The sequence below is a fragment of the Ictalurus punctatus genome, chromosome 20 (assembly GCF_001660625.3).
Source record: "Ictalurus punctatus breed USDA103 chromosome 20, Coco_2.0, whole genome shotgun sequence".
Lineage (NCBI taxonomy): Eukaryota > Metazoa > Chordata > Actinopteri > Siluriformes > Ictaluridae > Ictalurus > Ictalurus punctatus.
Window position 1 is genome coordinate 17,576,893 of NC_030435.2, and position 27,612 is coordinate 17,604,504.

Sequence of the window (27,612 nt, forward strand, 5' to 3'; positions counted from 1 at the left end):
AATAAGAAAGCATTTAACTAGCAGTTGATAAGTACTCATCTGCATGTAAGAATATAACTAGTGTAGTGTGCAGTCATTGCATGTGTTACACAGACAATACGTTAACTATGGTACATTTTTCAGCTACCTACAATGTTTAGATAAAAACTTACCTTGATATAACCATAGTCTACATACATATCGTTATATAAATATACGTAGGTGCTGTTGCTCTTAGTCACCACATTTTTCTGGCTTTTATTTAATTAGGAATTAAACGTGTTGCATTGTGGGATGTGATATGTAGATTGCTTTGGGTGTATTACAGGAAATTCCACTTCAGTAGTGTGTCACCTTGGGGGCACAGTAGTTGGGGTTGGCTCCAGGGTTGGGGGTTTGATTCCCGCCTCCACCCTGCATGCGCAGAGTTTGCATGTTCTCCTTGTGCTTCTGGGGTTTCCTCCGGGTATTCCAGTTTCCTCCCCCAGGTCAAAGACATCCACTGAAGGCTGATTGGCATCTCGTAGTATGTGATTGTGCTCTGCGATGGGTTGGAACCATGTCCAGGGTGTCCCCTACCTTGTGCCCCGAATCCCCAGGGAGAGACTCCAGGCTCCTCCGTGACCCTGTGTAGGATAAGCAGTACAGAAGATGGATGGAATTATAGCTTCCTGGAAATGTTTGTTGTTTACATACTGCATTTGGTATTATGCATACAATACCTTACCATACAGTATACAGTGATTGTTTGGATACAATTTTCTTGCAGATAGTGCATTGTGGGATTTCATGACTGCACTATGGTTTTAGACATGTACTGCAAAATGAGGTTTGTAGACTACTTTTTGAATTTCCCTTACAGGGGGATCAATAAAGATACATCTTATCTTATCTTATCTCTATAATTCATAGGGTGTGGTTTTGTATTCATGCTATTTCATGCATGAGCAAGACAAAATCCCCAAAATCCATCTGTTCTATTTTCTATATATGACTTATCTGTAACTGATTTACAGGTTATTGCAATCGAATCTATGCACTATGAGTGTGTGTACATTTTCATGGAATGTTTCATGGCAGAAGGCTTGGGATCTGAGATCTTTGTAACTAGCATTGTTGTGCTGCATGTGTTCTCTTGACCATGTCTATATTGTAACAATCATGACTTTAAAACCGTTAGTTGCTTTTTACCTTTTAGGAGTGTGTCTGTGTCCCTGTATCTGTGCTGTTACAGAGCTCTGTGTGTGTGTGTGTGTGTGTGTGTGTGTGTGTGTGTGTGTGTGTGTGTGTGTGTGTGTGTGTGTGTGTGCGTGTGTGTGGTGTGTGTGTGTTGCCTGCTGCTTTGGAGGTGTTGCTGATGTTGCAGTCTTCACCAGCTGTCTCTTCATCAATAACATGAAAACTGGTACTACTCTGCACCATCTCTCTCTCTCTCTCTCTCTCTCTCTCTCTCTCTCTCTCTCTCTCTCTCTCTCTCACTCTCTCTCTCTCCCCTCTCCCCCTCCCCCCCCCCCCTCTCATCTGATTGTCCTTGTGTACCTGCTTTCACTGGTAAAGCAAGCTCCAATCAGAACCACCCTATGAAATCACCACTTAATTCAAAAGCAGAGTTAAGGGGTCTTATGAGTTAATAAGCTTATAGTAAGCAGTCTGCTGCTTGTCTTGTAAAGTGAATTAAACCATGACCTTCTCTTGTCCTCCAAGAACACTGAAACATTGCCATGGAGCGGGAGTGTGATTTATTGCCATGTCCAATGAAGGGTGCTTCATCAATCAATGCTTTTTTTTCAATAATAAAAGAAAGGAATCAGATCACCCTCAGTGATGAGACATTGTAAATAGTTTGATATTGCTTTAACACTGTGGTCCTTTTTTTTTTTTTGACAGTCTAATGAATAATAGAAGGATGTGAAGAGTCCGAGGCATTTAACCGAACCACACACACGCCCATTCTCTCTCCTCAGGGACACTATGGTAGAAAATGTGGCACTCTGTATCACAGTGCTCTCATTTTACCATTACAGGGAATGACAAGCATGAGCTGCAGTGTTCTAGCTCACTAGATTTGATTTGATTTTGCTCCTAGCTTTCCATTACAGAGAATAAAAAACCCTCATTGTTCAAGAAATGCAATATTCTACCTGTTGTAATATTCTCCTAACATTTAATCAACATGTATGTTAGGAAATGTTAGTATGAAGTCCTTACAAATGTGTGTTGCTCAGAGAGTCCATCCATCCATCCATCCATTTTCCATAGCGCTTATCTTACAAGGGGTCGCAGAGGAGCCTGGAGCCTGTCCCAGCGAACTCGGGGCACAAGGCAGGGGATATCCTGGACCAACCCATCACAGGGCACAATCATACACACATTCATACACTACAGACAATTTAGAGATGCCAATCAGCCTACAACACATGTCTTTGCACTGTGGGAGGAAACCGGAGTACCCAGAAGAAATTTCAAGGAGGCGGGATTAAAAATCCCCAACCCTGGGGGTTGCTAATTTATTCCTCTTCTTTGTGTCTATGTTTTCCTTGAAAATCATGAATACCAGAAGTTCTCTATCACAACATTGACACAAATAAGCAAAAGCAAAAATAATACTCTGGCCTCTTTTCCGTTTAAAGGAGTGATTCTATGATCGAAGACCATTTGTGTCCCATGGATATTACATTTACAAATATGCATGTAAAGGTAAAAGATATTGTAAACACAGGAAAAGTATCCTTCATAACAACATACTGGATATGCATATTTCAGAGAAGTCATTTAAACCATTAATAAAACCCTATCTAAAGCACTAAACGCTGTTTTTTTAATGTTGTTTTTTTGTGCCTGTGCTAGTCCACAATATCTATTTAAATCATAATATAAATACAACCATCCAAAATGTTTGTATTAATGTGTGAATCCATTTAACATCTCGCGCTTGAAACATCCTTCCATGAGTCATCCGTTATAGGTTTCTGAGAAATGAACACATTCACCCCTTATATAAATATTTGGAATACTCCACAAGTCACATGATCGACAGGAAGTTGCATCATGGGAAAAAAAAAGAAGTACTTTTTTTTTCTTCATGTGTACTGCTATTGTGATTGATGAGGTCACTTTGAAAATATAACTCGATTCAAATTATAGACTGAAAGTAAGTTATTTATTTTTTAATAAAAAAAAAAGAAAGGTGAACCATTAGCTGGCAAAACCATTAAGCCCATTTTTACATACTTGTTAATTTTATGCTTTAAAATGTTTTGTGTTTTTTATCAAAGACAACATGTTAAAAAAATCAAATTAAAAGAGAGAGAGAGAGAGAGAGAGAGAGAGAGAGAGAGAGAGAGAATGTTACCCAAGTTTGGTTAATACATTTGTTGATTGGTTAAACCTTTACTTAGATTTAATGTTGAAATGTAAAAAGTTAATTTTTAAGAGTTACAAATGCACTGCAATCATGGAATCACCCAAAGCACATGTTGCAAAAGAGCTTCACCTACAGACACCATGCTGCAACCATGTGCACAGTGTCAGCTGTTTGTCCCTGCTAGAACAACGTCCTTTCTTCCTGTACAGCTCCGAATCACATTTTGCTTTCTGTAAAATCCATTCTGTGTCTCTGGGTCAAACTTTCCACCAACAAATCATTTGGATCGAGCCTGTGCAGAGCTGAGCACGTATGTCTGTGTTTTTAAAAATAGAAGGAGCCACCCAAGAGCTGAGCATCATTATTCTTACACGCTCATAAAGGGTTTGTAGTTTCTCATTTTCTCGAAATGAAGCCAGTAAATGTAATTTAAAAGTTGCAGAAGTCTAACACTCAATCTCATCTCTCTCTCTCTCTCTCTCTCTCTCTCTCTCTCTCTCTCTCTCTCTCTCTCTCTATGAACAGAATGCACAAGCATCTCCAGATAACCCACTGAAGTGGGTTGACATGACAGGGTCTAGAAAGTTTTTGGTCAAGCAAAATTAAACCATTATTAATAGATAAAAAAACAGTCCCTCCAGGGTTTTACAATCACAGAAATGAATGCAAACTCAAGCAAACTCCACAATATTCGGAGGAGCTTGTAATTTTTCAAAATGACAGCAGGTTTTTCACAGATTTGGGCCAAGGCGCGTCATGTGACGTCGTCACAGCATGCATTCAGCCACTTCGATTTACGTGCATCGAGCACGAGTACAGTTAAAAGGTCTCATTTACCAACAAAATCTACTGCAAAAGAACGTGCAAAATAATTTCGCGCAATTGAAATCCCCCCCCCAAAAAAAGCACAAAAAACTCTGCAAATAACATCGCACGTTTTGAAAAAAGCCACAGCAAAAGCAAGCATTTTTGGCCGCAACAATCACAAGAAGCTCTGTGAAATTCTGTATAGATTGTAAAAAGTACCACAAGCTGTTCTTTAATTAATAAAAATCATAATCGTTGGCAAATTCCTGTGGTGTAAGAAGTAAAATTCCTTCTTATTAAATGGTCTAATCACTCTTCCAAGGACCTTCTAAGGAACCTCTGTCTAGATGTCTTCCTGGTATATGCAAATTCAGTTCTGTCTTGTCTTAAGGGTATGCAAACCTTTGCCTCAACTCTATACAATATATTGCAGACTCTCATAGACTCCCTAGCTCACTTGTGAGCAGATGCAATTCAATGAGTTTATCTCATTTATGCAAACAAATCTCCCGGCTTATCGGATTGCCTTGTCTTGCTGTTCCCAATCCACTGAATTGAGCACTTACGCAAAGTGGCATTGGTGGAATGTCTGTTTTAATTGAATAGCAAAGCCTTATTTAATATCAACATCTAAGTTTGCCTGCATTATTTTAATAAGTCTAATCTCCAGTTAAACACATGCATACCCACTGAGACGTGATCCTATAAGAATCTGCGGCCTGCCTTTGCAAATTGAATAAGTGGAAATTGGATTGTATAACATTAGTGTCCTTTATTCCGAATAGAAACTCTTATTTTTATAGTGACATTGGTGGATTTTTAACGCATGCTCTTTTCTTTCAGTTTCCCAGTTCAGAAAATCCCGTAACAGCAATCAGACATGGTGGAATCCTGAAAGCTGTCAGGTCCAGCAGCTAATATTCATCCAATATCTTTGAATTTTTAATTATTATGCTTAATAGAATTTTATCTTGCTCTGCATTGTTAATAATTAGTCTGGCTGACCATGGCACAACCCAAACTCCTCTCTCTCTTTTTTCTTGCTGTGTCAGACTGGTTAGGAATCTTACCTCGTGAATGATTAAGGGAAAGATTTCACTTAAATCTTTCACGTTGTACTGTTCAATGTTGAGCACTGAAAACATACGACGTTACCCTACAAAGATTTTAAACATAAGTATCTCTGATAATATCAGGGAGTTCATCATCACGGAATATATTTAGATCATGCTTGCAAAGTGTTTCTCTACACGATGTTTCTATCAAAGGCATGACCTTTGCCTGGTCTATGGTGACTTGTAAAATCTTTTATTGCCTGCAAATGCTCTTTACAAAAGCCACCCCATACAGGCATTTAGTCTAGATGGAGAACGAGTGAGATGAGAGAAAGGGGAAGAGAAAGACAGGGACTCAGGGCACTTAATGTCCATATCTTATCTTGTTTTAAGTTGATGTTATCATTAAGAGCATGTGGCATTAGAGCTGTCACTGCAAAGACAGAAGCTAAAGATCAGAAGGATCGTGATGAAGCTGTGCAATTTATGGGTCGAATATCAACGCTGGTTTTGCAGCATAATGCAAATATCTGTATCATTTTCTTTAAGATATTATGAACACATGGTGAGTAATGGTCCGGTCATATTTCCTTTTGCACCATAAACACATTGCAACATAAAATAAGTAGTGCTTCTCTTGTGTTAGAGATTATTAGGGGTGTAACTCAATACCACTATCTGTATCCTGACCACTATCTGTGGACATGGGGTCTGACTAGAGTTGTTTTTTAATAAACCCTAACGCTAGGCTCCCAAAACACTGGGGAAAAACCCCCAATATGTAGAAATATCAGCCCTGTTAGTACAGTGTGTGAATTCTGGCTCTTACAGTCCCTCAACCTTAATTCAATTCAATTCAATTCAGTTTTATTTGTATAGTGCTTTTAACAATGAACATTGTCTCAAAGCATCTTTACAGAAACATATAAAGACAGGATTCAGATTTTAAATGTGTGAATTTAAGCCTACTGAGCAAGCTGTTAGCGACGGTAGCAAGTAAAAACTCCCTAAGATGATATGAGGAAGAAACCTTGAGAGGAACCAAACTCAGAAGGGAGCCCATCCTCACCTGGGTAACAACAGAGTGTAAAAGCAAAGGAAAGCTCATTATGGTTTTTATATGAAGAATATGTTTTGAACTAGTCCACTGTTCAAAGGCGACCCGAGTGCAAAATTACATGTGGTAATTGCACTCCCAGGGCCATAGTAGCAAGCGTAGTCCCAGCAACCACACTGAGAATGTCCATGTGGAATTGGAGTTGATGAGAGCTCCATCCAGAGGTAGGGCATCCGAACGGATCAGGCAGGTCCGGAGAGCAGAAAGGATCACGATCACTGGCATCTCCATAAAATCACGCATGGCTCGACAGAAAGAGAGTGGGAGAGGGAGGTAAATAGAGGGAGAAATTGTTAGGTAAGACTGTGTTTGCATAAAAGAAAGCTTGAGTAAGTAAATAACCTTAGAGCATGGTGCTTTTGTTTCCACCAGCAGCACAGCCCGTGCTCTTACTGTGACATTTATTTTCACTTCCTGGTCCTGTCTTTGCCCCATTGTGTTGTCATGTCCACTAATCCCAACTGTCTCCACCTGTTTCTGCTTAGGTTCCTAATTAGTTTCACTGTTGCTGCGACGTTTCCTTGCATGCATGAACTTTTCTGAGCCTTCTTTATGCATTTCCTTGTTTCCTGTTTTTTTTCTTCTTCTTCTTGTTTTCATGCTCCATAGAACTTGCTTGTTTTCACAGTTTTGACCTTGTGTCTGTTTATTATTTATGTATATGGATGTTAGGTTTTTAATACTATCTCCCTGTGTTTCAGCCTCTGCTGTGGACTATGATGGTGATGATTTCTGCCTTGCCTGTAATAAACATATTGATTTTACTTGCATCCTGCCACACTGTAATAAAAAAATGAATAAATTTAGCATTCATTTATGCCAACGGGGTTTCCAATAGAGTACTGTAAAGATGATCAATAAACTTGTGTAACTGTATTTACAGATAAAGTACTGTAATATCTCTGATGCGTTTTAAACAAAGCAACTTCCAGTTAATGCAGTATATGATTGAGCTGAAGGACCCAACCATAGTAGTTTGGCGGAGCTGGGATTTGAATACACGACCACCTTAACTGTAACTCAAAGCCTTAACCATGGAGCCACCAGAACTTGTTATCTTGTTACTGCATCGTTTTAATAGAACGAGTCATTTGCTTAAAACTCTTGCAGTTTACAGTTGTTTATGTTGCTAGTAAATTACTGTACAAATTCCAGCCAATTTTTCACAGTGCACTTCTAAATGCACGTTACAATAATTGGTCTCAATTAGAGATGTGTCCCTGACTGGGGTTTTTATTATTATTATTATTATTATTATTATTATTATTATTATTATTATTATTAACCCTGTACTGTGTGGTGTTTCCATATGGGAACAATTAATCTCCAATGTTTTGATAGATGCTCCTGGAAATTCATTCATTCACTGACCTTCAGTAAACACTTTATCTTGGTCAGGGTGGACCTGGAGCATACCCTGGGAACACTGGGTGCAAGACGGAAATACACCCTGGATGGAACCAAGCTACTGAACTAAAAAAAGGTGGGTCTTCTTTTAATAACCTTTATATATATATATATATACATCTTTACTAAGGGTGCCAGTAATTCTGAGCTGACTATAATGTTATGTTATGTTCTCATATGAAGATAGTGGTGTCTCACAAGGGTAAGGGTATCTTAGGTAATACAGACAACTTTTAGGTTAAAAAGACGTAGTAGGACAACACATTGCTGAGTAAGTAAGTACATTTATTTATATAGGACATTAATCCAATGTGCATTACCGCATTAAAGCAGCAAGTTAGAAAACAATTCAAATGAATTAATTTAAACAGAATACATTCCACCATCAGAGTATACTGTACAAGCTTTAAATCAATGGGTCTGCTGTTTTAGAGTCTTGCGAGTGATCAGATTAATACTTTAATCAAGATTCAAGAACAGTAAGGAAGGCCTAAAGTGTGTAGAGGTGTTATGTCAATGAAGATAATTCATAATGTAAGAGACAGTAAATTAAGAGCCTTAAATATGAATAATAGGACCTTGTGCCCGATTCAAGAACAAAGAGAGCGACGATATTTTGGATCTAAAACTTATAGTCATATAAGTATCATAATCTGTGCAGCAACTATCCACCCCATCTGCATTCATTATGGTATTCAATCACCAGTTTACATTTCATTATCTTAATTAGAAGCTTAATCATAAACAATAAACCTTTAAATAACATTTTTTCATAGTAGATAGTTTTTTATTTCGTAATTTTGTCTAATTTGTTATTTTGTTTCTTTTATATTTACCGGATATTATATTGTAACTGGATATGCATATACTATAATGCTATACGATACTGAAATGGCTAGTTTCATTGTTTCAGGCTTCTGCTTATCTTTTCATGGCTTGGAAATAAACCCAAAAATATTATGAGTTGATACTCATACGACCTCGTACGACCTCAGTCGTATTCTGTGGTGTCACCATGAACTAGGTTCACAGCTTATTTGACTATCAAAATGCATCATATTGGATACTGGCTAGTCCGAGAACAGCAACGGTCAGGCCTCGTGAATATGCTATAGACTAAGACCTGCTACAGGTGTATCAAGGGTGCAAACACAATTAGATATACAGTATAAAATTATTGCTAGAAAAAACACCTCCTGGGAATTTTTCTCTGTTGGTTAGTTGACCTGTCAAAATGCATGTCTGTCTTTATTTGGAAAGTAAATGGGTGCAGCATAACATAAAATAAATATAGTTGTTCTTTAGTAGGCAACCCCAAACAAAGGGGGTATTGTCAGACTCTTGAGCCAATGGAAAGGCAAGAATATCTATCAATGACCTCTCTGTTTGGGTCTACCTCCTTGAGATAAAGGAACACACAAACAGTTAGTTCAGAAACTACTGTGATTCAATCAAAATCATCCTAGTGCCTTCTTGTGTGCAAATTTTTAGATCAATGCTGGAAGTAAACTTAAAATCCATCACAGATAAGGTGAAAGAAATGTCCATCTGCTTCTAATTTAGGATCAGCTAACCCACTACAGACCAGTGTGAAAGTTTTCTTCTATTAAAACTGTTCCTGGTCCAGTTGGAAAGGCATGAAGTGGTGTGAAGCTCTCATGCTGCTGCTTCACACCTCTGACTGAAGAGCACTTCCACAACTTTGGGGTCAGCCAGAGTGGAAAGGTCACCCAGGTCCTTCTCATTGCGGGCGATCTGCCTCAGGACACGCCGCATGATCTTCCCTAGAGAGTAAAATAATTTAAGAATTCATACCACAGCACTGTTTATATCTGGAATCTGATTGGCCAGAAGGTGTTGATTATTATTTTTCTTCTAACAGCAGCTTTGAGAGTAGTTCCAGATCCAAGGCAAGTCACCAGTTTATATTAATGGTATCATTCTGATACTTTATCATATTTACAGTGGTGCTTGAAAGTTTGTGCACCTTTTAAAATTTTCTGTATATATCTGCAACAATATGACCTGAAATCAGATTTTCACACCTAAACGTAGACCAAGAGAACCCAATTAAACAAATGAAACAAAAATATTATACATGGTCATTTATTTAGTGAGGGAAAATGATCCAATATTACATATCTGTGAGTGGCAAAAGTATGTGAAACTCTAGTATTAGCAGTTAATTTGACAATGAAATTAGAGTCAGGTGTTTTCTGGGATGACAATCAGGCATGAGTGAGTGCCCTGTTTTATTTAAAGATCAAGGATCTGATCTTGTTTGTGGAAGTGTATGGCATTGCATGAACAAAAGGAGATTTCTGAGGACCTGAGAAAGAGTTGGCTGGAAAAGGTTACAAAACCATCTGTAAAGAGTTTAGACTCCACTAATCCACAGTCAGAGAGATAGTGTACAAATTGAGGAAATTCAAGCCCATTGTTACGCTCCCCAGGGTAACAATCTCCACAACAAAGATCACTCCAAGAGCAAGATGTGTAATAGTCCAGAAGGTCACAAAGGAACCCGGGGTAACTTCTAAACAACTAAAGGCCTCTCTCACATTGGCTAATGCTAATGTTCATGAGTCCACCATCAGGAGAACACTTAATCACAAAGGTGTGCATGGCAGGGTTGCAAGGAGAAAGTGACTGCTCTTCAAAAAGAACATTACTGCCCAATTGCGGTTTGCTAAATATCATTTGGACAAGCCAGAAGGCTACAGAAAAATGTTTTTAGATGGATGAGACCAAAATAGAATTTTTTATTTAAATGAAAAGCACTATGTTTGGAGAAAGGAAAACACTGCATTCCAGCATAAGAACCTTATCCCATTCGTGAAACATGATGGTGGTAGTATCATGTTTTGGGCCTGTTTTGCTGCATCTGGGCCAGGACGGCTTGCAATCATTGATGGAACAATGAATTCTGAATAATACCAGTGAATTCTAAATGAAAATGTCAGGACATCTGTCTGTGATCTAAATCTCAAGAGAAAGTGGGTCATGCAACAAGACAACGACTCTAAGCACATAAGTCGTTCTACCAAAGAATGGTTAAAGAAGAATAAAGTTAAAGCTTTTGAATGACCAACTCAAAGTCCTGACCTTAATCCAGTAGAAATGTTGTGGAAGAACCTGAATCAAGTGGTTCATGTGAGGAAATCCACCAACATCCCAGAGTTGAAGCTGAACAGTACTGAGGAATGGGCTAAAATTCCTCCAAGCCGATGTGCAGGACTGATCAACAGTAACAGGGAATGTTTAGTTGCAGTTATTGCTTAACAAGGGGGTCACACCAGACACCGAAAGCAAAGGTTCACATACTATTGCCACTCACATATATGCAAAATTGGATCATTTCCCTCAATTAATAAATGAGCAAGTATAATATTTTTGTCTCATTTGTTTAATTGGGTCCTCTTTGTCTACATTTAGGACTTGTGTGAAAATCTGATGTTTCAGGTCATATTTATGCAGAAATGTAGAAAATTCTAAAAGGTTCAAAAACTTTCAAGCACCACTGTATATGGTATGGTGGACACTCCACATAAACAGATTTTAAAAGCAAGTGTAATTGTTGATATTGTGAGGTTTCCCGAGGAGATGTTTGTTTAGCATTTGTGGAAGGAGTATCAACGGTGTCAAAGGTAAAGCTATTGATATAGGGAATATTCCTGTAGGTTTGTGGTTGCTCAGTAATGTGACAAGCTGCACAACAAAATTTCAAGAGAGAAAAAAGAGAGACTGCTGAAAGAACAATTGTTTGTAGCTGTTAAAACATAAGCGATAAATGGAACTAAATTGTTCATGAACATTCCGCAACAATTAATATAACTATAAAGGGATAAAAGCATGTTTGTAAATGTGTTGTTCTTTAATAAATAAAACCTTTAGCATTGCCAAAGCGCTGTGGCATAAGAGGAATTAAATACTTCAGGACTTATTAACATGCCAGTTCAAAGATATGACCAGGCTAAATGGGACATCCACTGATAAGTGAACAGAACAAGAGGGTTAAGAATCCAGTTTCTGATCTATCAAAAAGAAAAGAAAAGAAAAGGAAGAAGATTAACTGATCAAACCTGAGCGGGTTTTGGGGAGGCCTGGGGCATTCTGGATGAAATCTGGGGTGGCTATCGGGCCAATCTTCTCTCTCACTGTCAAGCAAAAAAAATTCAATTTGTGGCATTGAAATCAGAAGAGCTATAAATCCCAAACCAGTGCTCTAAGCAGTCTCTCACCTTTCCTCTTGAGCTCCTCCTTGAGTTTGTGGTTGAATTCCTGGCTGTCCTTAAGCGTGACGAAGCAGTAGAGACATTCGCCCTTCACGGTGTGAGGACAGCTAACCACGGCCGCTTCAGCCACAGCTGGGTGTTCTGATAACGCTCCCTCTACCTCGGCTGTGCTCAGCAAGTGGCCTGGAGATTAACCAGATTTGTAAATTTGCATGTCACAGTTATTAACAAGCTATTGTGTTTGTTCCTACCATTTATGAATTATTGGATTGACAGATGATCACATAGTATAGTAGGGTCCAAATATCCAAGTCCATTACAAAATAACTGTTATTATTTTAAAACCAACTTGTTTTTCTAAAATCAAGACCGATTTTTACTCAGTCGATGCTTATTCATCATGAGTATATTAAATAAAACTGGGAATGTGGAAATATGGAAACCGGAAAGAGGCCATATTTGAAATGTTGGACAAATCAGTAACAAAAATTAAAACATAACATATAAATATAACATGCTACCATTTTCTATCACCAATAAGGGTGTGTTTAAGTAAATAACAAACTCTATTAATAATGCTCTGGCCTGGCTCAATGGGGAGGCAAGTGGAGTGGCTTCCCCACCCATTCATTATACTAGCCCAGGATCACCCCACTTTGGGGAAAAACCTATCACAAGATCCGATCCACTGGATTGTACCATGGAAGCAAGTTTTAAAAATATTGAATACTATGACATTTTCCCCATTGAAATCATGTGAGAGCTCATTCGCCATTTAGACAAAAGTACTGACTCAACTTTGGCATTCAATGTATCATGACAAGAAGAAGAATCTTGTTATTCTGGTTCATTAAAAATAGTTACGGATGCACTGAATATGGATGATTTGTCATTTAAGTTTCCGAAAAATGCAGAAAGTTTATGTTGCAAATGCAAGGAGTAGTCTATGTAGAAAACAGCCTTTATTTTAGGTCTAACATCGTTAAACATACCCCAAACCAAACCATAAAATTGGCTTCAAACCGAATTCTGTTCCTCCCACAACTTTGAGCTGGAGCCAGACTTCCTATTATCTTTGTTAGCAAATACAACGTAACAAAATTCTAGTACTGTTTTGTAACTGATTTAAAACTCTCATGTCTCGAACCCACATAGACTCAACCACTTAAAAAAGCCCAAAACGTAATCCCAGCAGATATACGTGATCTTAAACGTCTAACCCTCACCTGAGACATTGAGCATGTCATCTATTCTGCCGGTGATCCAGTAGTAGCCATCTTTGTCCCTCCTGCATCCTGAAATTAAAGAACACAGCACAGACAGTGTCAGCGCAACTCTGACACCTCTGTACTGCAGCACGGTGCCAAAGAAATACAACACCAGAAGGTCATACAGCACTATGCTCTACTCAAGTAGGTGAGGTTGCATTTAAAAAAGTATATAATATGAAGAAGCTTCTATATGTAAGCAACATTGTTAATTATTATTATTCCTTCCACAGCACTAGTGAATTCTCAAATCTGACTGGTTAGAAGGTGTCAACACTTCTACCTCCAACAGAGGTCAAGTTGCTCATTTACGTTTTCCGACCAAGGGAAAGTCTTTAGGGTGACCTTTCCTTTTGTAGTTTCTCAGTAAAGGAAAGTCTGCAGTTTACAGTATATAAGTGAAAACAGGAAGCTGATTCATGGACGTTCCTCAATTGAGTTAAATGTAACTACAATGAGTCTTTCATTAATAATACTAATAAAATATTAGTACTGCTGTGGTATAAGAAGACATTGCTATGGTATAAGAGGAATAAAATGTTTTGAAGTGTGCAGTTATTGGAAAATATTCAGCTTCTGGGTGGTAACAGTACCTCCACTTCACATCAGGTTGGCATCACATTAGCTACACTTACCATCTCCTGTCACATAAAACCCTGGGAACTTTTTGAAGTAAGTGTTCTGGAATCGTTCTTGATTTTGATAGATGCCCCGCATGATGCCTGGCCAAGGTTTCCGGAAAACCTGGAATCATACAATCAAACCTGGAATTAAAAGGAGGCCTCAAACAGTCTCCATTACTCCTGTGTTACTGACACTATTTAGTAAAGTGATTGCTTGATGTGAGAAGATATTTAAGAAATGTGGCACAAGCAAGAGTGTGGTTATACTGAATACCGGTATGGCTGTGATCCGGCATAGGCACAAGTGCACGGGACGAGTGCCGTAGCTAATCATCATAGCTGTGCCAATGCTCGGTATAACTGCACAATTGTGAGTGCAATAATGCTTTCAGACAAAAGTTCTATAAACAAGAAATCAATATAGAGTAACTAACATTTCAGACATATTCATATGGCCAAACGTTCTGTTCATTTTTACTCCACTAGCAGAAATATATCCCAAAGAATCTACACTCATTTTATAGCCCATCAGCTAGTTGGCTAGCTAGCTTACATTGATTTATACATTTCCATTAAAGGTGCTTCTGGTCAAATTGGTGTCCCTTCTACCTTTTCATCATTCTCTAATGAGCTTTTATACTTTAAGACAAAAGTTATATTCATGAAAAGTATCATTTGCCATGTCACTCTACTGTACTCTACTTTAGTAACAAAGAAGTGGAATTTTATGTGCCGAACACAGAGCGTGATACACATTAACATGCATGCGTTACAATTTGAATGAAATATACAGTAGGATGGGACAGCAATTTTAAAACATAAACCACATATGGTGTAAGAATGGGGGATGTTCATGCATCTTTTCTGTGTCTCATTTCTTCTAATTCAGGATCAGCTCTGCCTGCTCTAGGTCTTAATCTGTATCGTTTTACATGAAAGCTAAGCTGGGTTGTGAGCTATGAGCCTCTCACCAGGTAGCCCTCAGCCTCTCCCTCCAGCTCCTCTCCGTGCTCGTTCAGGATTGTGGGCTGCACACCGAAAAACGGTAACGTCTGCACAATACACAAAAAACAGAACATTTCAAACGTATGGCAATGGCTTCATTTACATCCCACACAATAAATCACTGTCAGCCAGGTTGGTCTATGTGAGAACATGCTATTCTTACCATGAGCAATTATCACAAACTATTATGTTATTTTATACACATACTATTGTGCACATACTATTATACTATTATTATCACAAACTATCTTTACTTCTACAACACCCATCATTTGCATGTTTCATTTTTAAAAAATCCATTTAGACCAAACATAGAGAGACCTCACACTGTCAGAAAAAAATACATAGTGACATATAACGGATTAGATGTCAAACAATTATATCAGTCATTTAATTAGCTTCATGGTTAAGTCTTTTTATATTAAAGATATATTTAAATTGGAAGAACAATTCACCCAGCCCTAAAAAAAAAAGTGTGAAAAAAACAAGATACTAATTCAAAATAATGGCTTAATAAGTCAAAAATAGCTAGATAATACCTAGAAATAACAAGCTACTAAATTAAAGTAATGTGATAGTAAGTCAAAATAATGAGCTATGTCAAAATAACAACTTATATACAGTATAGCAATAATAATGAGCTACTATGTCAAAATAACAGCTTACTCAATTAAAAATAATGACATACTAAGTCAAATTTATGGGTTAAATCCAACTTACAAGATACTAAGTCAAAGTAAGGATAGTAAATTAAAATAATGACATAAAAAATACAAGTCAAAATATTGACATAGTAATGTACTAATTAATATTGCCTTAATAAGTCAAAATAACTAGATAGAATCTTGAAATAATAAGTCAAAATAATGTCTTAGTCAAGTTATTGAGATACAGCACTGTGCAAAAGTCTTAGGCACATGCAAAGTAATGCAATAGAGCAAAGATGCCTTCAAAAATAATGAAATTAAATGTTTCCCCATTAAAAAAAAAAAAATACTATAAAGAGCAGTAAACTCTGGTCTTGAGTTGAAATGTCTTATACATCTGGTTTATACAGTTGAAATGTCATTTATTAATCCAAAAATTTAGCATTATTGAAGGGAGTGTCAGCACTTTGTACCATTCTGAGGTAAAGCTTTCAGATGGAAGGCTTTTCATTTCTTTTTTAGTAATATTACAAGCTATATCATTTACTAAAGGCAAGAGAGAGAGAAAAAATGAGAGGCTGATTATGAAACAACTGTTTAATAAAAAAATGTGGTAACAGGAACTTGTTTCACAACTTTAAAGGTAACTCTAAATGGATAAAAAAGGTATGATGTGTTCTTTAATAAATAAGAGTATAAAAGGAATATAAGGAATATATTCATCTTTGGTATGGTAACAGTAACTATTTGCATCAGGAACACCACCCTGTTGTTGATTATTTTCTTATAGGAGCACACACCTGTCATGTTTGATTTCTTACACACTGTATAACATCACAAACACTACACACAACATAAAATATCGTTCGATATATGCTTGTATATCCCAGACTGAAGATTCCGGACTAAATTTGTTGATAATAATAAAGGGAATTCATTGTGCCAGTAAAGAACCCGACCAAGCAATCATTTCTCATTACCTTGTTTTAAATCTAATTGAAAAAAACTATATGGATTTGCTTGAAGAGACTTACTGCAGATCCTGGCTTCAGTGGTGTTGCTGCAGGCAATGGAGTCAGAACATGACCTCCCTAAAGACCAAATACACAACTTTTTACTAAATGATTCATTTTATTAGTCAAACACAATCAACGTGTTACAATTCTTACCCATTTGGGTCTTTTGTTGACATTTGGCTAGATGATCATAAAAAAATGGTTTTGTTTTTGTTTTTTTGTTCTTAAATATACACTATTTTACCGTCTCAGTCTGCCAGAAGGTGTCAACTATGGGGCTTCTACCCTGACCCACTACGTCATGGTACCAGAGCCAGGCTTCCGGGTTTATGGGCTCTCCTACAGTCCCCAGAACACGCAAACATGACAGATCATATCTGAAACAGACAGAGTAGGATGCCGTGAAATAATTTCAGAGATCAGTGATTGTGATAATATTAATGAGCCTTTAGACGGTCTGAGGAATTGTAGATCATAATAACTGCAGACATCAGTTGTAGTAGTTTCAAAGAGGGCATTGTGAATTGATATAATTTTAAAAAAAAAAAAAAACTGGCTAAGCTACTTATGTAAGCAACGTAAGTAGGAAACATAATACAAAGTGCATAATTTAAAACATTCTGTTATTGAGATTTATGTATCCACACGTAATCTGTACATGACAGTTTATGTACCTTAATTAGTTAGGTAAGGAATTAAACACTTTGGATGTGCTTCTATAGGAAAATAATCAACACCGGGCTGGTGTAATGAAGCCCAATGCAAAGCAAAGTCTCTGTTCCAACCTTAAAGTTGATTCATTTCCTATAACAGCATGGTCTAAATCGTTTTACTCGTTTTATACCACATCAACTGGCCGATGAGTCTAATTTAGAATTTATTAATAAATCAACAAGTACAAGTTAATATAGTAAAAAGAAATAGGACTAATGAGAGCCTTTTGTGCTAGAACATCTCAACAATCTCCATTTGTATTCCCTATTTGTCTCCAGTAGATGGCATCAGTGCCACTCTTCTGGAAGCAGAGAACTGGTGAATGAACCCAGTGAACTCGTCATGCCACGAAATCCAGTGAGTTCCAGTTCAAGCCTACATCAGAGACTGCAGTACTGATTACTGCTTTAACCACAGCCGCCTAACAGGCTCCGAGTTTGGGGAAGCTCTTAAGAGAGTGTCGAAATAACTAGCAGTCTGTTCTGAAATCTGAATTGCACAGATTTCATTGTCATGAAAAAAGGCATCATTTGAGTATGATGTGCAATCTGCTCTGTCAGGTCTTCTAGGCTGGGAATCATATAAAATTACAGACTTCCTGATTATTGGGATTATTATTAAATTGGGATCAATGTAAAGACTAGTCACAAAATCTCCAAACACCTTCTGGTTACTTTCCCTGATTTTGAACTGCTTTCCATTTCAAGGCCATGTATTGAAGCATAGCCTGTATCATTTCTGGGTGGCATGATGAGCAGTGGGTAAAATTCTCACCTCATGGTTCCAGGGTCCTGAATTTGAGCTAATCTGCATGTGGGTTTTCACGTGTTCTCAGCGTGCGTCCAAAGGTCGCACATTTTTGCAAGTTCGTGTTCTAAATTTTTGCTATTTCAAGACTTAAAGGGAAATTTTGTCTTTGGAAGGTCCTCTTTCATCATGCTAAATGCCCCTTTCTTATTGCTCTATAATGCCTTGTTATCATATCTAGCTAAATTGTGTCTCAGGAAGAGTTTATGGATTTATTTACACTTGTATACACTGTGTACACTGTAGTTATGTTATGCTATGCATATCACCTCACACTTGACCACCAATTTCCTGATTTAGTCACGATTTCGCATGCTGTTTTAAAACCTCAAAATGACGTAATGCACAGGAGGACCTTTTGGTTGGATCAGAGGAACAAATGCATTTAACCTTACATAAAATCTGGCTACCATGCAGCATAGACCGTCTTTACACTTTGGTTGTTTCATACTTATCCACAGAGTGACTATCCACAAAGATCTTTGAAATGGTATAAATGGTCAGATTTTCCCCAGCATTATGGATTATATCCTGACAGGTGTGTGTACAAAAGTGTATAGGGATACTACACTCACTTTTGCAGTGGCTCGCTCCCGAACTTCATGAGCAGCCTGATGGCAGTGGGTGCTGTGTAAAACTTAGACACTCTGTGCTTCTCTATGATCTCCCAAATCCTGCCCTCGTGGGGGTAGACTGGAATGCCTTCAAACTACCACAAGTCCACACACACACACACACACACACACACACACACAGAGAGAGACAACTGATTATATGGACTAACCACACTGTAATTAAATCAACCAAACCTACTTGGAGAAAAGAATGCAGACAAAACAAAGCATGGCTAAAAGACTTACCAGCACACTGGTCGCCCCATTGGCTAATGGACCATATGTGATGTAGGAGTGGCCTGTGATCCAGCCAATGTCTGCTGTGCACCAGTACACGTCATCATGGTGATAATCAAAGACGTATTTGAATGTAAGAGAAGTGTACAGCAGGTAGCCAGCAATAGTGTGCAGTATTCCCTATGAGACACCAGCAAAACAATTAGCTATAATCTAGACATATTAAGCATGTAATGTTATTTGACACATACTGTAGTTACCATGGTATTGTTGTCATTTTGTCACAATGTCATCTCTAGTCAATGCAAAACTAGCTGGCTATTTGTAATGATTCCTGCATACAGTTTTCAGTGCTGTAGATCGTAAATAAAAAGCGACTGTCCCTTGCCTTGGGTTTGCCGGTCGACCCGCTGGTATAGAGGATGAAGAGTGGGTCTTCAGCATCCAGCCACTCAGGCTCACACTCCTCTGATACACCGTTCATAACATCGTCCCACCAGACATCACACTCTGCATTCCATGGTGTCTGTAACACAGGGATGCAGACAAACATGCATAAATTCACACATATAAGGATGTAAACGAATATGAGTACGTTATTTGGAATGAACATACTGATTCAACATACATATAATGTGTTCTAATTGGATATAAATACAGATTTTTTTCTAGTAAGAATTAGAAGTGTACATCAGGACTGGGTTCCCAAAGGACACGACAAAAAAAAAAAAAAAAAAATTCAGGCAAGTGGGAGGTTTTTGCAGGTTTGAAGCTAGTGGAACAAAGACCATGTACATGAACATCAGGTGCATGTACAGTGTTCATTAATTCATCCTTAGTAACTGCCTGGTCAAGGTCCTGGTGGTTTACATTAAGCTATTAGTTTGTTTATATTTTGGGAAATACAGTAGAGCTGATTAAATGAGTTCGAAAATATTGCCGGCAGGTATAAACAAAAAGTAATAACTGTGTGAGTAAGATTAAAAGACCAATCCCAGACACATCTCTAGTTTAGACCAGTTCACAAATCATGCAGACAGTGACGTCATTTCTCCCTTTGGGGTTTTTCCTGTGTTTTCCAGTGTTTCCAGGGGCAAAGTGGTAGGATTCATAATTCATTTAAAAAAAAAAAAAACAACACTTCACATCTTGGCCACACCCACTTCAGGTTAAATCTGAATACAAATACAGATATGAACATTTGGAGCAATAAACAGATACAGATAAGATACAGGTTCATTGCATTAAAACCCTAATATACGTATGAGTAGATATAAGATGTATTACACCCTGTTTGTAATAATTTGGAGGTGTTATATTCAATCTTGCAACATTTTTCAACAACAACAACAACAACAACAAAAAACATTACAGGTAGACCAACCTGAAGCTTATTGCAGGTATTAGATGTCCTGAAGGCATGATGCTTCACTACAAGACATTTCTGGACTGTAAAGGAGCTTCTGAGATATACAGAGAGATAGTATAAGAGAAGACAGAAAGGGATAGACATAGAGATAAGGTAATAGATGATGTATGAAACTATGACTCAGCTACTCCAGCACACTTCCAGGTCAATTTAGTTAGACCCAAGAGATGCAAGAGATTAATCATGTCTGGCACAGCAATTTAGGTCAGCAAATTGTAGTTTGTACAGCGTGGAATTGAAATATGTGTCATCTTGCCATAACATCCACTTATCTTAGTGTTTGATGAGTCAGAGTGTCAACATCTAATGAGAGTGAACAGTTTCTACTAGATTATTCACCATCGTTCCTTTTTTCACATTTCATCTCTTTGCCCTCTTCAGCTGCACGTACGTTTTAGTTCACCGGTCGCCATGACAACCAGCGTGCTGCCGTGCTGTTGCCCGGCAACTTGTCACCAGTAGCCGTGGTTTTGAGTGGCTGAGTGGGACTGAGAAGTCTCCATAAAGGCAGACGGTGCAGGGTGTACGGCTAATGGGCCCAGACTGTGGCTTGTTAGGGCAGGTTTGGCCAAACAGAAGCTAATTCGGCTGAAAGAGATCAAGAAGAAGGAGAAGAAGGACACTTACTTTTCTTGGCAGTGTTCCAAGGCATGGTCTGAAATCTGCTTCAGGTTGATCAGCTTATCTCCTCGGTAAACACCGTCTGTAGGTTGTAACACACACAAAAGCATAAAAGAATAAGAAAAGAGACTTTTTTTTTATTTTACATGAGCACGCCTCTAATTTACTGCATCCTATCTATTGTTGTCCAACTGTTTGTGGTATCTGAAGATAACCACCTCATAAATACACGATGATAAACTCAGGTTGACTCAGTGTCAGTGTGTATGTTACCTGCCGTCACCAGGATGCTACACTGAGCGTCCACGATCCTCTCAGCCAGAGACTCGGAAGAAAACCCTGCAAACTGAAGCACGGACAGTGTGACACAGTGAACAGCAAGGCAATAGAAAAGCACACTTTTGTCAGCATTCAGTGTATACGGTCAGCATGTTTTGTACCTGATGTCTGATGTCAACAAGTAATGAAATTCTGTTTAATAAATATCTCCTTTAACCCACATCCAGGTCTTCAGTAATGTTAAGCAGAGCTGTAGACTTGGTTTAGGACTCAGTATGAAGTCTTGTCATTTATAACATGGAATAAATCTCAGAGTGCCCTGTTCCCTTCCCATACAGAAGGGTCACACGGACTTCACATGCCAATAATCACATGCGTATGGCAGGCCATTTTAGCTTGTAATCATGGCTTTCTTGATATCGTGAATTTGATTTCCAGGTTAACACGTTTCCACGTTTCCAGGTTAGCACGAATCCTGCCTCCGCCCTGTGTGTGCATGTTCTCCCTGTGATTCGGGGGTTTCCTCCCCCAGTCCAAAGATGTGCGTTGTCGGCTGGTTGGCATTTCCAAATTGTCTGTAGTATGTGAGTGTGTCTGTGCGTGTGTGTGATTGTGCCCTGTGATGGGTTGGCACCCTGTAAAGGGTGTGCCCTGAATTGTACTCAGAGTCTCCTGTGATAGGCTCTAGGCTTCCCCGCGACCCTGTGTAGGATAAGCCATATGGAAACTGGATGGATGGACTAGTAAGAATTTCATTTTTCACTAGTAAATATTAAATTTTTACTAGTAAATTTTTATTTTGATATAAAGAATTGAAATTTTACTAGTGGAACTAAAACTTTCACAAGTGGAAATTGCATTCCCAATATCAAGAATGCCATGGCAAAAAGCTAAAATAGCTTGCAATACACACGTCTCATATGAATTTAACACTTAATTATTTTGTTTCACATAATGCTTTCACATGTAGTGCATCTGATTCTTTTTTTTCACATCTGATGATTCATTTATGCATTCAATTACAACTGGCATAAGGAGAAAATGTAGATAGTTCGTTTAGAGAGTGCATCTCAAGCTTGTTTCAGTTATAGAAAGTAGGACAATGGCCTGGCAGGAATGAGGCCTCACATCCAAGTAACCCAAAAATAGACCTTTATATGACATTAAAATTAACCTTGAAGGTTGCCTTTAAGTATTTTTAACTTCAGCTGCAACCTGGAACAAGAACCCTAATGGCAAAAATAGTCCTGGCAGAAGCAGACCGAGGACTATGCCATATACTCGATGCCCAGGTTAACAACATATGAAACGTGGAAGTATTCTACTTCTATCATTCAGTATTGTATGCACAAGTACAATAATATTAAAAAAAAACACAAGCTCATCATTTTGTGGTTGATCCTGACAGGGTTCTCAACAACATTTTTTTTTTTAGTCAAGCAGTGCAAAAGTAGTCCAGGTTTTACTGAAGAGTAGGAAAATACACTCAGTACTGCTCCACAAAAGAGAAAGCATGCTTCTATAATACTGTTTGCTTTGCAGAACCTGCTGCAAATGACAGATTCTGGTGCATACATACCACAATCGAATGCACTGCCCCTATTCGAGCACAGGCCAGCATGGTGAACACAAGCTCGGGGATCATAGGCAAGTAAATTGCCACTCTGTCTCCTTTCTTCACACCTGAAACAGAGAAATATGCAATTCATACCCATCAAACTTCATATCTTCACTTCAGGCGATTCTTTTCCAATCCACTTATACCACAACAATAAGCCCACGATTGCATTTCTTATTTATTAATGTCGTATTTTTAACAATGTACTATATAATTGTCATTTCAGCTCTGGATTCGGGGCCAGACTCCATTTCCCTGATCACCCTACGGCCTACAAACATGGCCGCCATGGACTATGATTCCCAGCACTCACCCACATTGTCACATTCCCAGTCACCGTTCTGATTACACACACCCAGACACAATCACCCTATAAAAGCAAACACATACCCATACAAGCATCCAAGCGATTACAAAGTACACTCAGTGTAGTCTTGCCTGCCTTACCGAGCCTTTATTGTTGATTGATTGTTGGCTTTTACCTAGTTTATTTGTTTTGCTGTTCACCTGAATCTCTGCCTGTTTTTGACTTTGCTATTGTCTCACGTTCTGGATTGTTTGCTAGAGTTTTAATAAACATCACCTGCAATTGCAACCGTCTCCACTGCCAATCACTAATTACATGAACCATCTGCAAAACAAATTCCCGTTATCACTTACTTTAAAGGAGCTATAAACAGTAATTCCATCACCATACTCTCTTTTCCTCTTTCTTCACCTCACTTACAGTTACAATGAACTTACACTGGACCCCTTTCATGAATTTTAAAGAAACGTCCCCTTACAGAAAACTTCACCATATTAATGATTATAAGTTTTCCTTTGTTAAATAACACTTTTAGGTATCTGTTTTTTCCCCCCACCTTACCAGTCCTTTGAGTTAGTTGTTACTAAACAAACTATATTGTTTTAGAATGAGCGCATTATTATAAACTTGTGAATAGTCCTCAGTTTGTTGTTATAGAAATGTATCTACCTGTCTGCTTAATAATCAGATTTGAGAATTAAACAGCGCTCTGGTATAAATGTAAAAAATAAATTCATTCATTCATTCATTTCATGTAATTAAAAAAAAAGAAAATTTTCAATATTTAATAACATTTTCCAATTTTGTAATAGATATTAGTTTTGTCATTTCAGATTCTGTTTACATTTTTTCCAGGACAGAAATGAACTCCACCTCCAGAGTTAGTTGGGGGGACAGAAAGGTTTTTCCAGTGCTTTCTTCACAATAGTAGTTTACCTCTCAGGCAGGTGATGGCTCTAATAAATGATGAATAGCTCCTTTAATATAACTGCTATTTATTTTACAGCAAACTACTGTTGTATTATTTTGTGCTGTAAACGTTTGGGAAATTTAAGCAGTGTATTGGTTTATGTACAATACCAGAAAATTCAATGCATAGTGGGATATGTAACTTTAATGATGGGAGTGAGAATGGTAAGGATTCCATTTGTGGTGAAATTTTTTTTTTGGATTGTGCCCTTTATTTTAGAAAAGCACTTTACTTAATTTATAGTAAGAAGACGTTACTAAAGTTATAAAAAGAAGTTTATCGTAAAGCACTAAAATTAGTCTTTGAGTAAGAGTTAATTTGATAGTAGAGGTGGTTGAATCGGAGTAAGCTAGATGAAGGATATGGTGGCTCTGTGATTAAGGCTTGGAGCTACAGATCAGAAAGTACACATGTGAGATCGCATTTCCAAGCCGCCATGGTTGTGTCCTCGAGCAAGACCTTTAACCTTCCGCTGTTCGGTTGTATCCTGTCTCAATTGTAAGTTGCAAGTCAACTGCTATAAATTTTACAGTCAAGTTTTACAGAGTACAGCTACTGACTTCTTGATGGACAAGCATATGCTCATACAAAGGGATAAAGATGAAGGACTCTTACCCAGCTGCTTGAGAGAATTGGCACATCTGCACACCTGCTTCAGAAGCTGGTTGTATGTGATGGTAAGCTGATGGTCAGGTGAGTTCCCCTCCCTACAAAGAGCATCAATACAAAGCAATAAGGAAAAAATAAACACCACGAGTACAACTTTATGCCCTTATGAATTTCAACAAAGTTGTGGAGAACTCTCTTAAGTAAACATAGGACAAGGAACTAATCTGGATGCATATCTAATTCACTTTCTTAAATCTTGAATGTTACATTTCTTCCCCTTTTCTTATGTAAATACAGTATCGTTTATCTAAAGAAAAAAAAACCCATGTCCCTTTTTAAAGAGAAGATAACACGTTCTCTGGCTACCTTATCCATATTACATTTGGATGTATGTCAGCAATGTGTTTGGTCTGTAATACTGAAATGTTTATTGCACAAGCTAAAAGGACAGCCAAATGACTGAATTACAATATGGCCTTCAGCCTGTTCAAAGCTTTGCTGTTTGCATTGGCTCTAACATCAGTCTGCACATTGGACTGAGTCATTTTTATCACTGTAAGACAACCAGGCACACAATATTTACAATCATATCATGCCTAGAGCAGAAAATATCCATTGAAATGTAGGTGAGGATTCTTAGCTCTGGTCTTTTGGGGGTCACCGCACCTGTCTGTCCCAGTAACGGAGTGAGCAGGAAATGATGACATGTCAGTCTCGTACCATGGAACATGACCTTGTGGATACAAATGCTAGACTGTTGCATCACTATGCATTGCTGCTAAGTCATTAACCCTCCTGGAGCTTGCTTCGGGGAACTAAGCTGTATTGCTTGCATGGGCCATAGATTTGTCTAGGCAGCTTCAAACAGAACCGGGAATTGTTGGACAGAGGCTGTGCCCATGCTCTCAAAAACAGATCGTGGTTAATGACTAATCACACTGATATTTGCTTAGTCGCAATGATTTTTTGATGCATGACAAGATGACTGATAGCAATATCAAAGTCTAAGCTGTTCATTAATACCTCTTATTGATCAATTATTACACATTACACTTATTACACTAGTACACATCATAAGACCATTATTGCTATATTGATATTGTAGTATATAACACACAATAGTAACACTATATCTATCTATCTATCTATCTATCTATCTATCTATCTATCTATCTATCTGTCTATCTATCTGTCTCTCTGTCTGTCTGTCTATGTATCTATATTTCTATCTGTCTGTCTGGCTATCTATCTCGCTATCTATCAATCAATCTGTCTATCTGTCTCTCTGCCTGTCCTATGTATGTATGTATGTATGTATGTATGTATATATGTATCCATCTATCTATCTATCTATCTATCTATCTATCTATCTATCTATCTATCTATCTAATGTCTATCTATATATCTAATGTGGCTATTATTTAAATACATGCATTACAACGCGGTTTGTGAATTGGTTCTCAGCTAATCATAAGACGTCTGTGAGGTCAGATCCCAGGACTTCCACAGAGTCAATGATGGGCCTTAATTCTCAGCTAAATGTTTGCGTTTGTGTCCTGTTTTGACTCTAAGTGGTTTTAGATAAATGCATCATTCAAATGAATAGTCTTAATAGAAATGTATTCCTGGTAAAGGTTTTATAAGTTATTATAGATATGACATTATTTACAGACAGCTTTGTTACAGTAACCACACAGTTACGCACCTAATCCTTTTAGTTATAAGGTATATAAGATATATTAACTTAATTTGTCATGTTTTCCATGTTAATGTTGGTTTTAATGAGCATTTTCTTGAAAAACTTGTATAGACATAAATAATGGCCCTCATTTGTGAAACCAGTGCCAAAAACTGTGTACCCAAAATTCCTAATTCCATATCAGGTATTTTAATGTTGTTTTGCCAGTTTCATTGAATGGAAAGATCATTAATGAGTTACCAAAACAGTGGCTACATGGTTCACAGTGAAGTGCTGTCCTCACACAGTTGTGTGGAAACGCTGATATGAGGGCGTGAGGGTGATGTAGAAACCTGCAAGCTCACCAGTAGTATGCAACTTTCTCGCCCAGGTTCCGGTCCAGCACGTTGCGGTCTAGCACGTTGTAGCACATATTTGTTTTGGCTCCTTCCATGAACTTGATGTAAACCTTGTCCTTGGTCATATCAAAGTTATACTGCAGCATTTGGCCTGTGGGGGGTTTCTTCCAGTAAAACTCCTGTGCAACCTCCCTCCAGAACTCTGTGGATTAGCAGACTGGTCAAGGCGTACTGTATAATAAACTAACACTCACTAGCACAAAACCAATGCATCAGCTTATTTTGACCCAAGTTTATGGCATGCATGTTTTCCTGGGTTTCAGTTCTGCTATTTCTTAGCTCACTTACCTTCAGGTTCCTCAGTGGACCTTTTGTACATTGCAAGATATGAGTTAAAATCAGGAATATGAGCCACCATTTGCAGATCCTTTGGAGGAAAGTATACTCTCTCGTCCTTGTTTTGAAGCCCTGGAACAACCATGTTTTTCAGATGGATCTAAAAGAGGAAGCAGTTGATAACTACAAACGTCTTGTTCCTTTAACTCTCAAAAGCATTGACAGCTGGGCACTGCCCTGCACTTGAACTATGAAGCAGTTTATTGTGGCTGTCAGTATAAGTCCTTCCTCCACATCATGATGTCATTTTACTTCCTCAATCTGCTCAGGACCTAACTGACCAATCAGCAGGGTCCTTTTAACACTCCTACTTTTTCATTGGCTGGGTTGCCTGTCTCCTTCTGATCCTATTATAGAAGGAGGGAGGGAAAGATAAGGAGGGCTGGTACCACTGAACACAGGCTGTGGTTTGTGTCTCAAAAGAGTGAGAGAGGGAGCGAGAGAGAGAGAG

General features: G+C 38.1%; 1 protein-coding gene across 1 annotated transcript; it reads right to left on the bottom strand.

Annotated features, from left to right (window-relative positions):
* Positions 1 to 7,993: 7,993 nt before the first annotated feature.
* acss2l (acyl-CoA synthetase short chain family member 2 like) lies at positions 7,994 to 27,360 on the bottom strand. Its single transcript, XM_017495847.3, has 18 exons — positions 27,114 to 27,360; positions 26,772 to 26,967; positions 24,735 to 24,826; positions 22,804 to 22,907; positions 21,219 to 21,291; positions 20,952 to 21,027; positions 20,280 to 20,358; positions 19,284 to 19,421; positions 18,905 to 19,075; positions 18,620 to 18,753; positions 16,768 to 16,900; positions 16,542 to 16,598; positions 14,827 to 14,907; positions 13,868 to 13,976; positions 13,191 to 13,259; positions 11,971 to 12,147; positions 11,812 to 11,886; positions 7,994 to 9,513 (listed from the first exon to the last, which is right to left on the bottom strand). The coding sequence occupies exons 1-18, from the start codon at positions 27,244 to 27,246 to the stop codon at positions 9,386 to 9,388; spliced, it is 2,025 nt and encodes a 674-aa protein (XP_017351336.1). The 5' UTR covers positions 27,247 to 27,360; the 3' UTR covers positions 7,994 to 9,385.
* Positions 27,361 to 27,612: the final 252 nt, after the last annotated feature.

Coding starts and splice junctions, on each gene's coding strand:
- acss2l (XM_017495847.3), bottom strand. CDS start 27,246: ATGGTTGTTCCAGGGCTTCAAAACAAGGACGAGAGAGTATACTTTCCT. Junction 22,908..24,734: donor CAATTCTCTCAAGCAGCTGG/GTAAGAGTCCTT, acceptor TCTCTGTTTCAG/GTGTGAAGAAAGGAGACAGA. Junction 18,754..18,904: donor ATGGGGCGACCAGTGTGCTG/GTAAGTCTTTTA, acceptor GACTTGTGGTAG/TTTGAAGGCATTCCAGTCTA.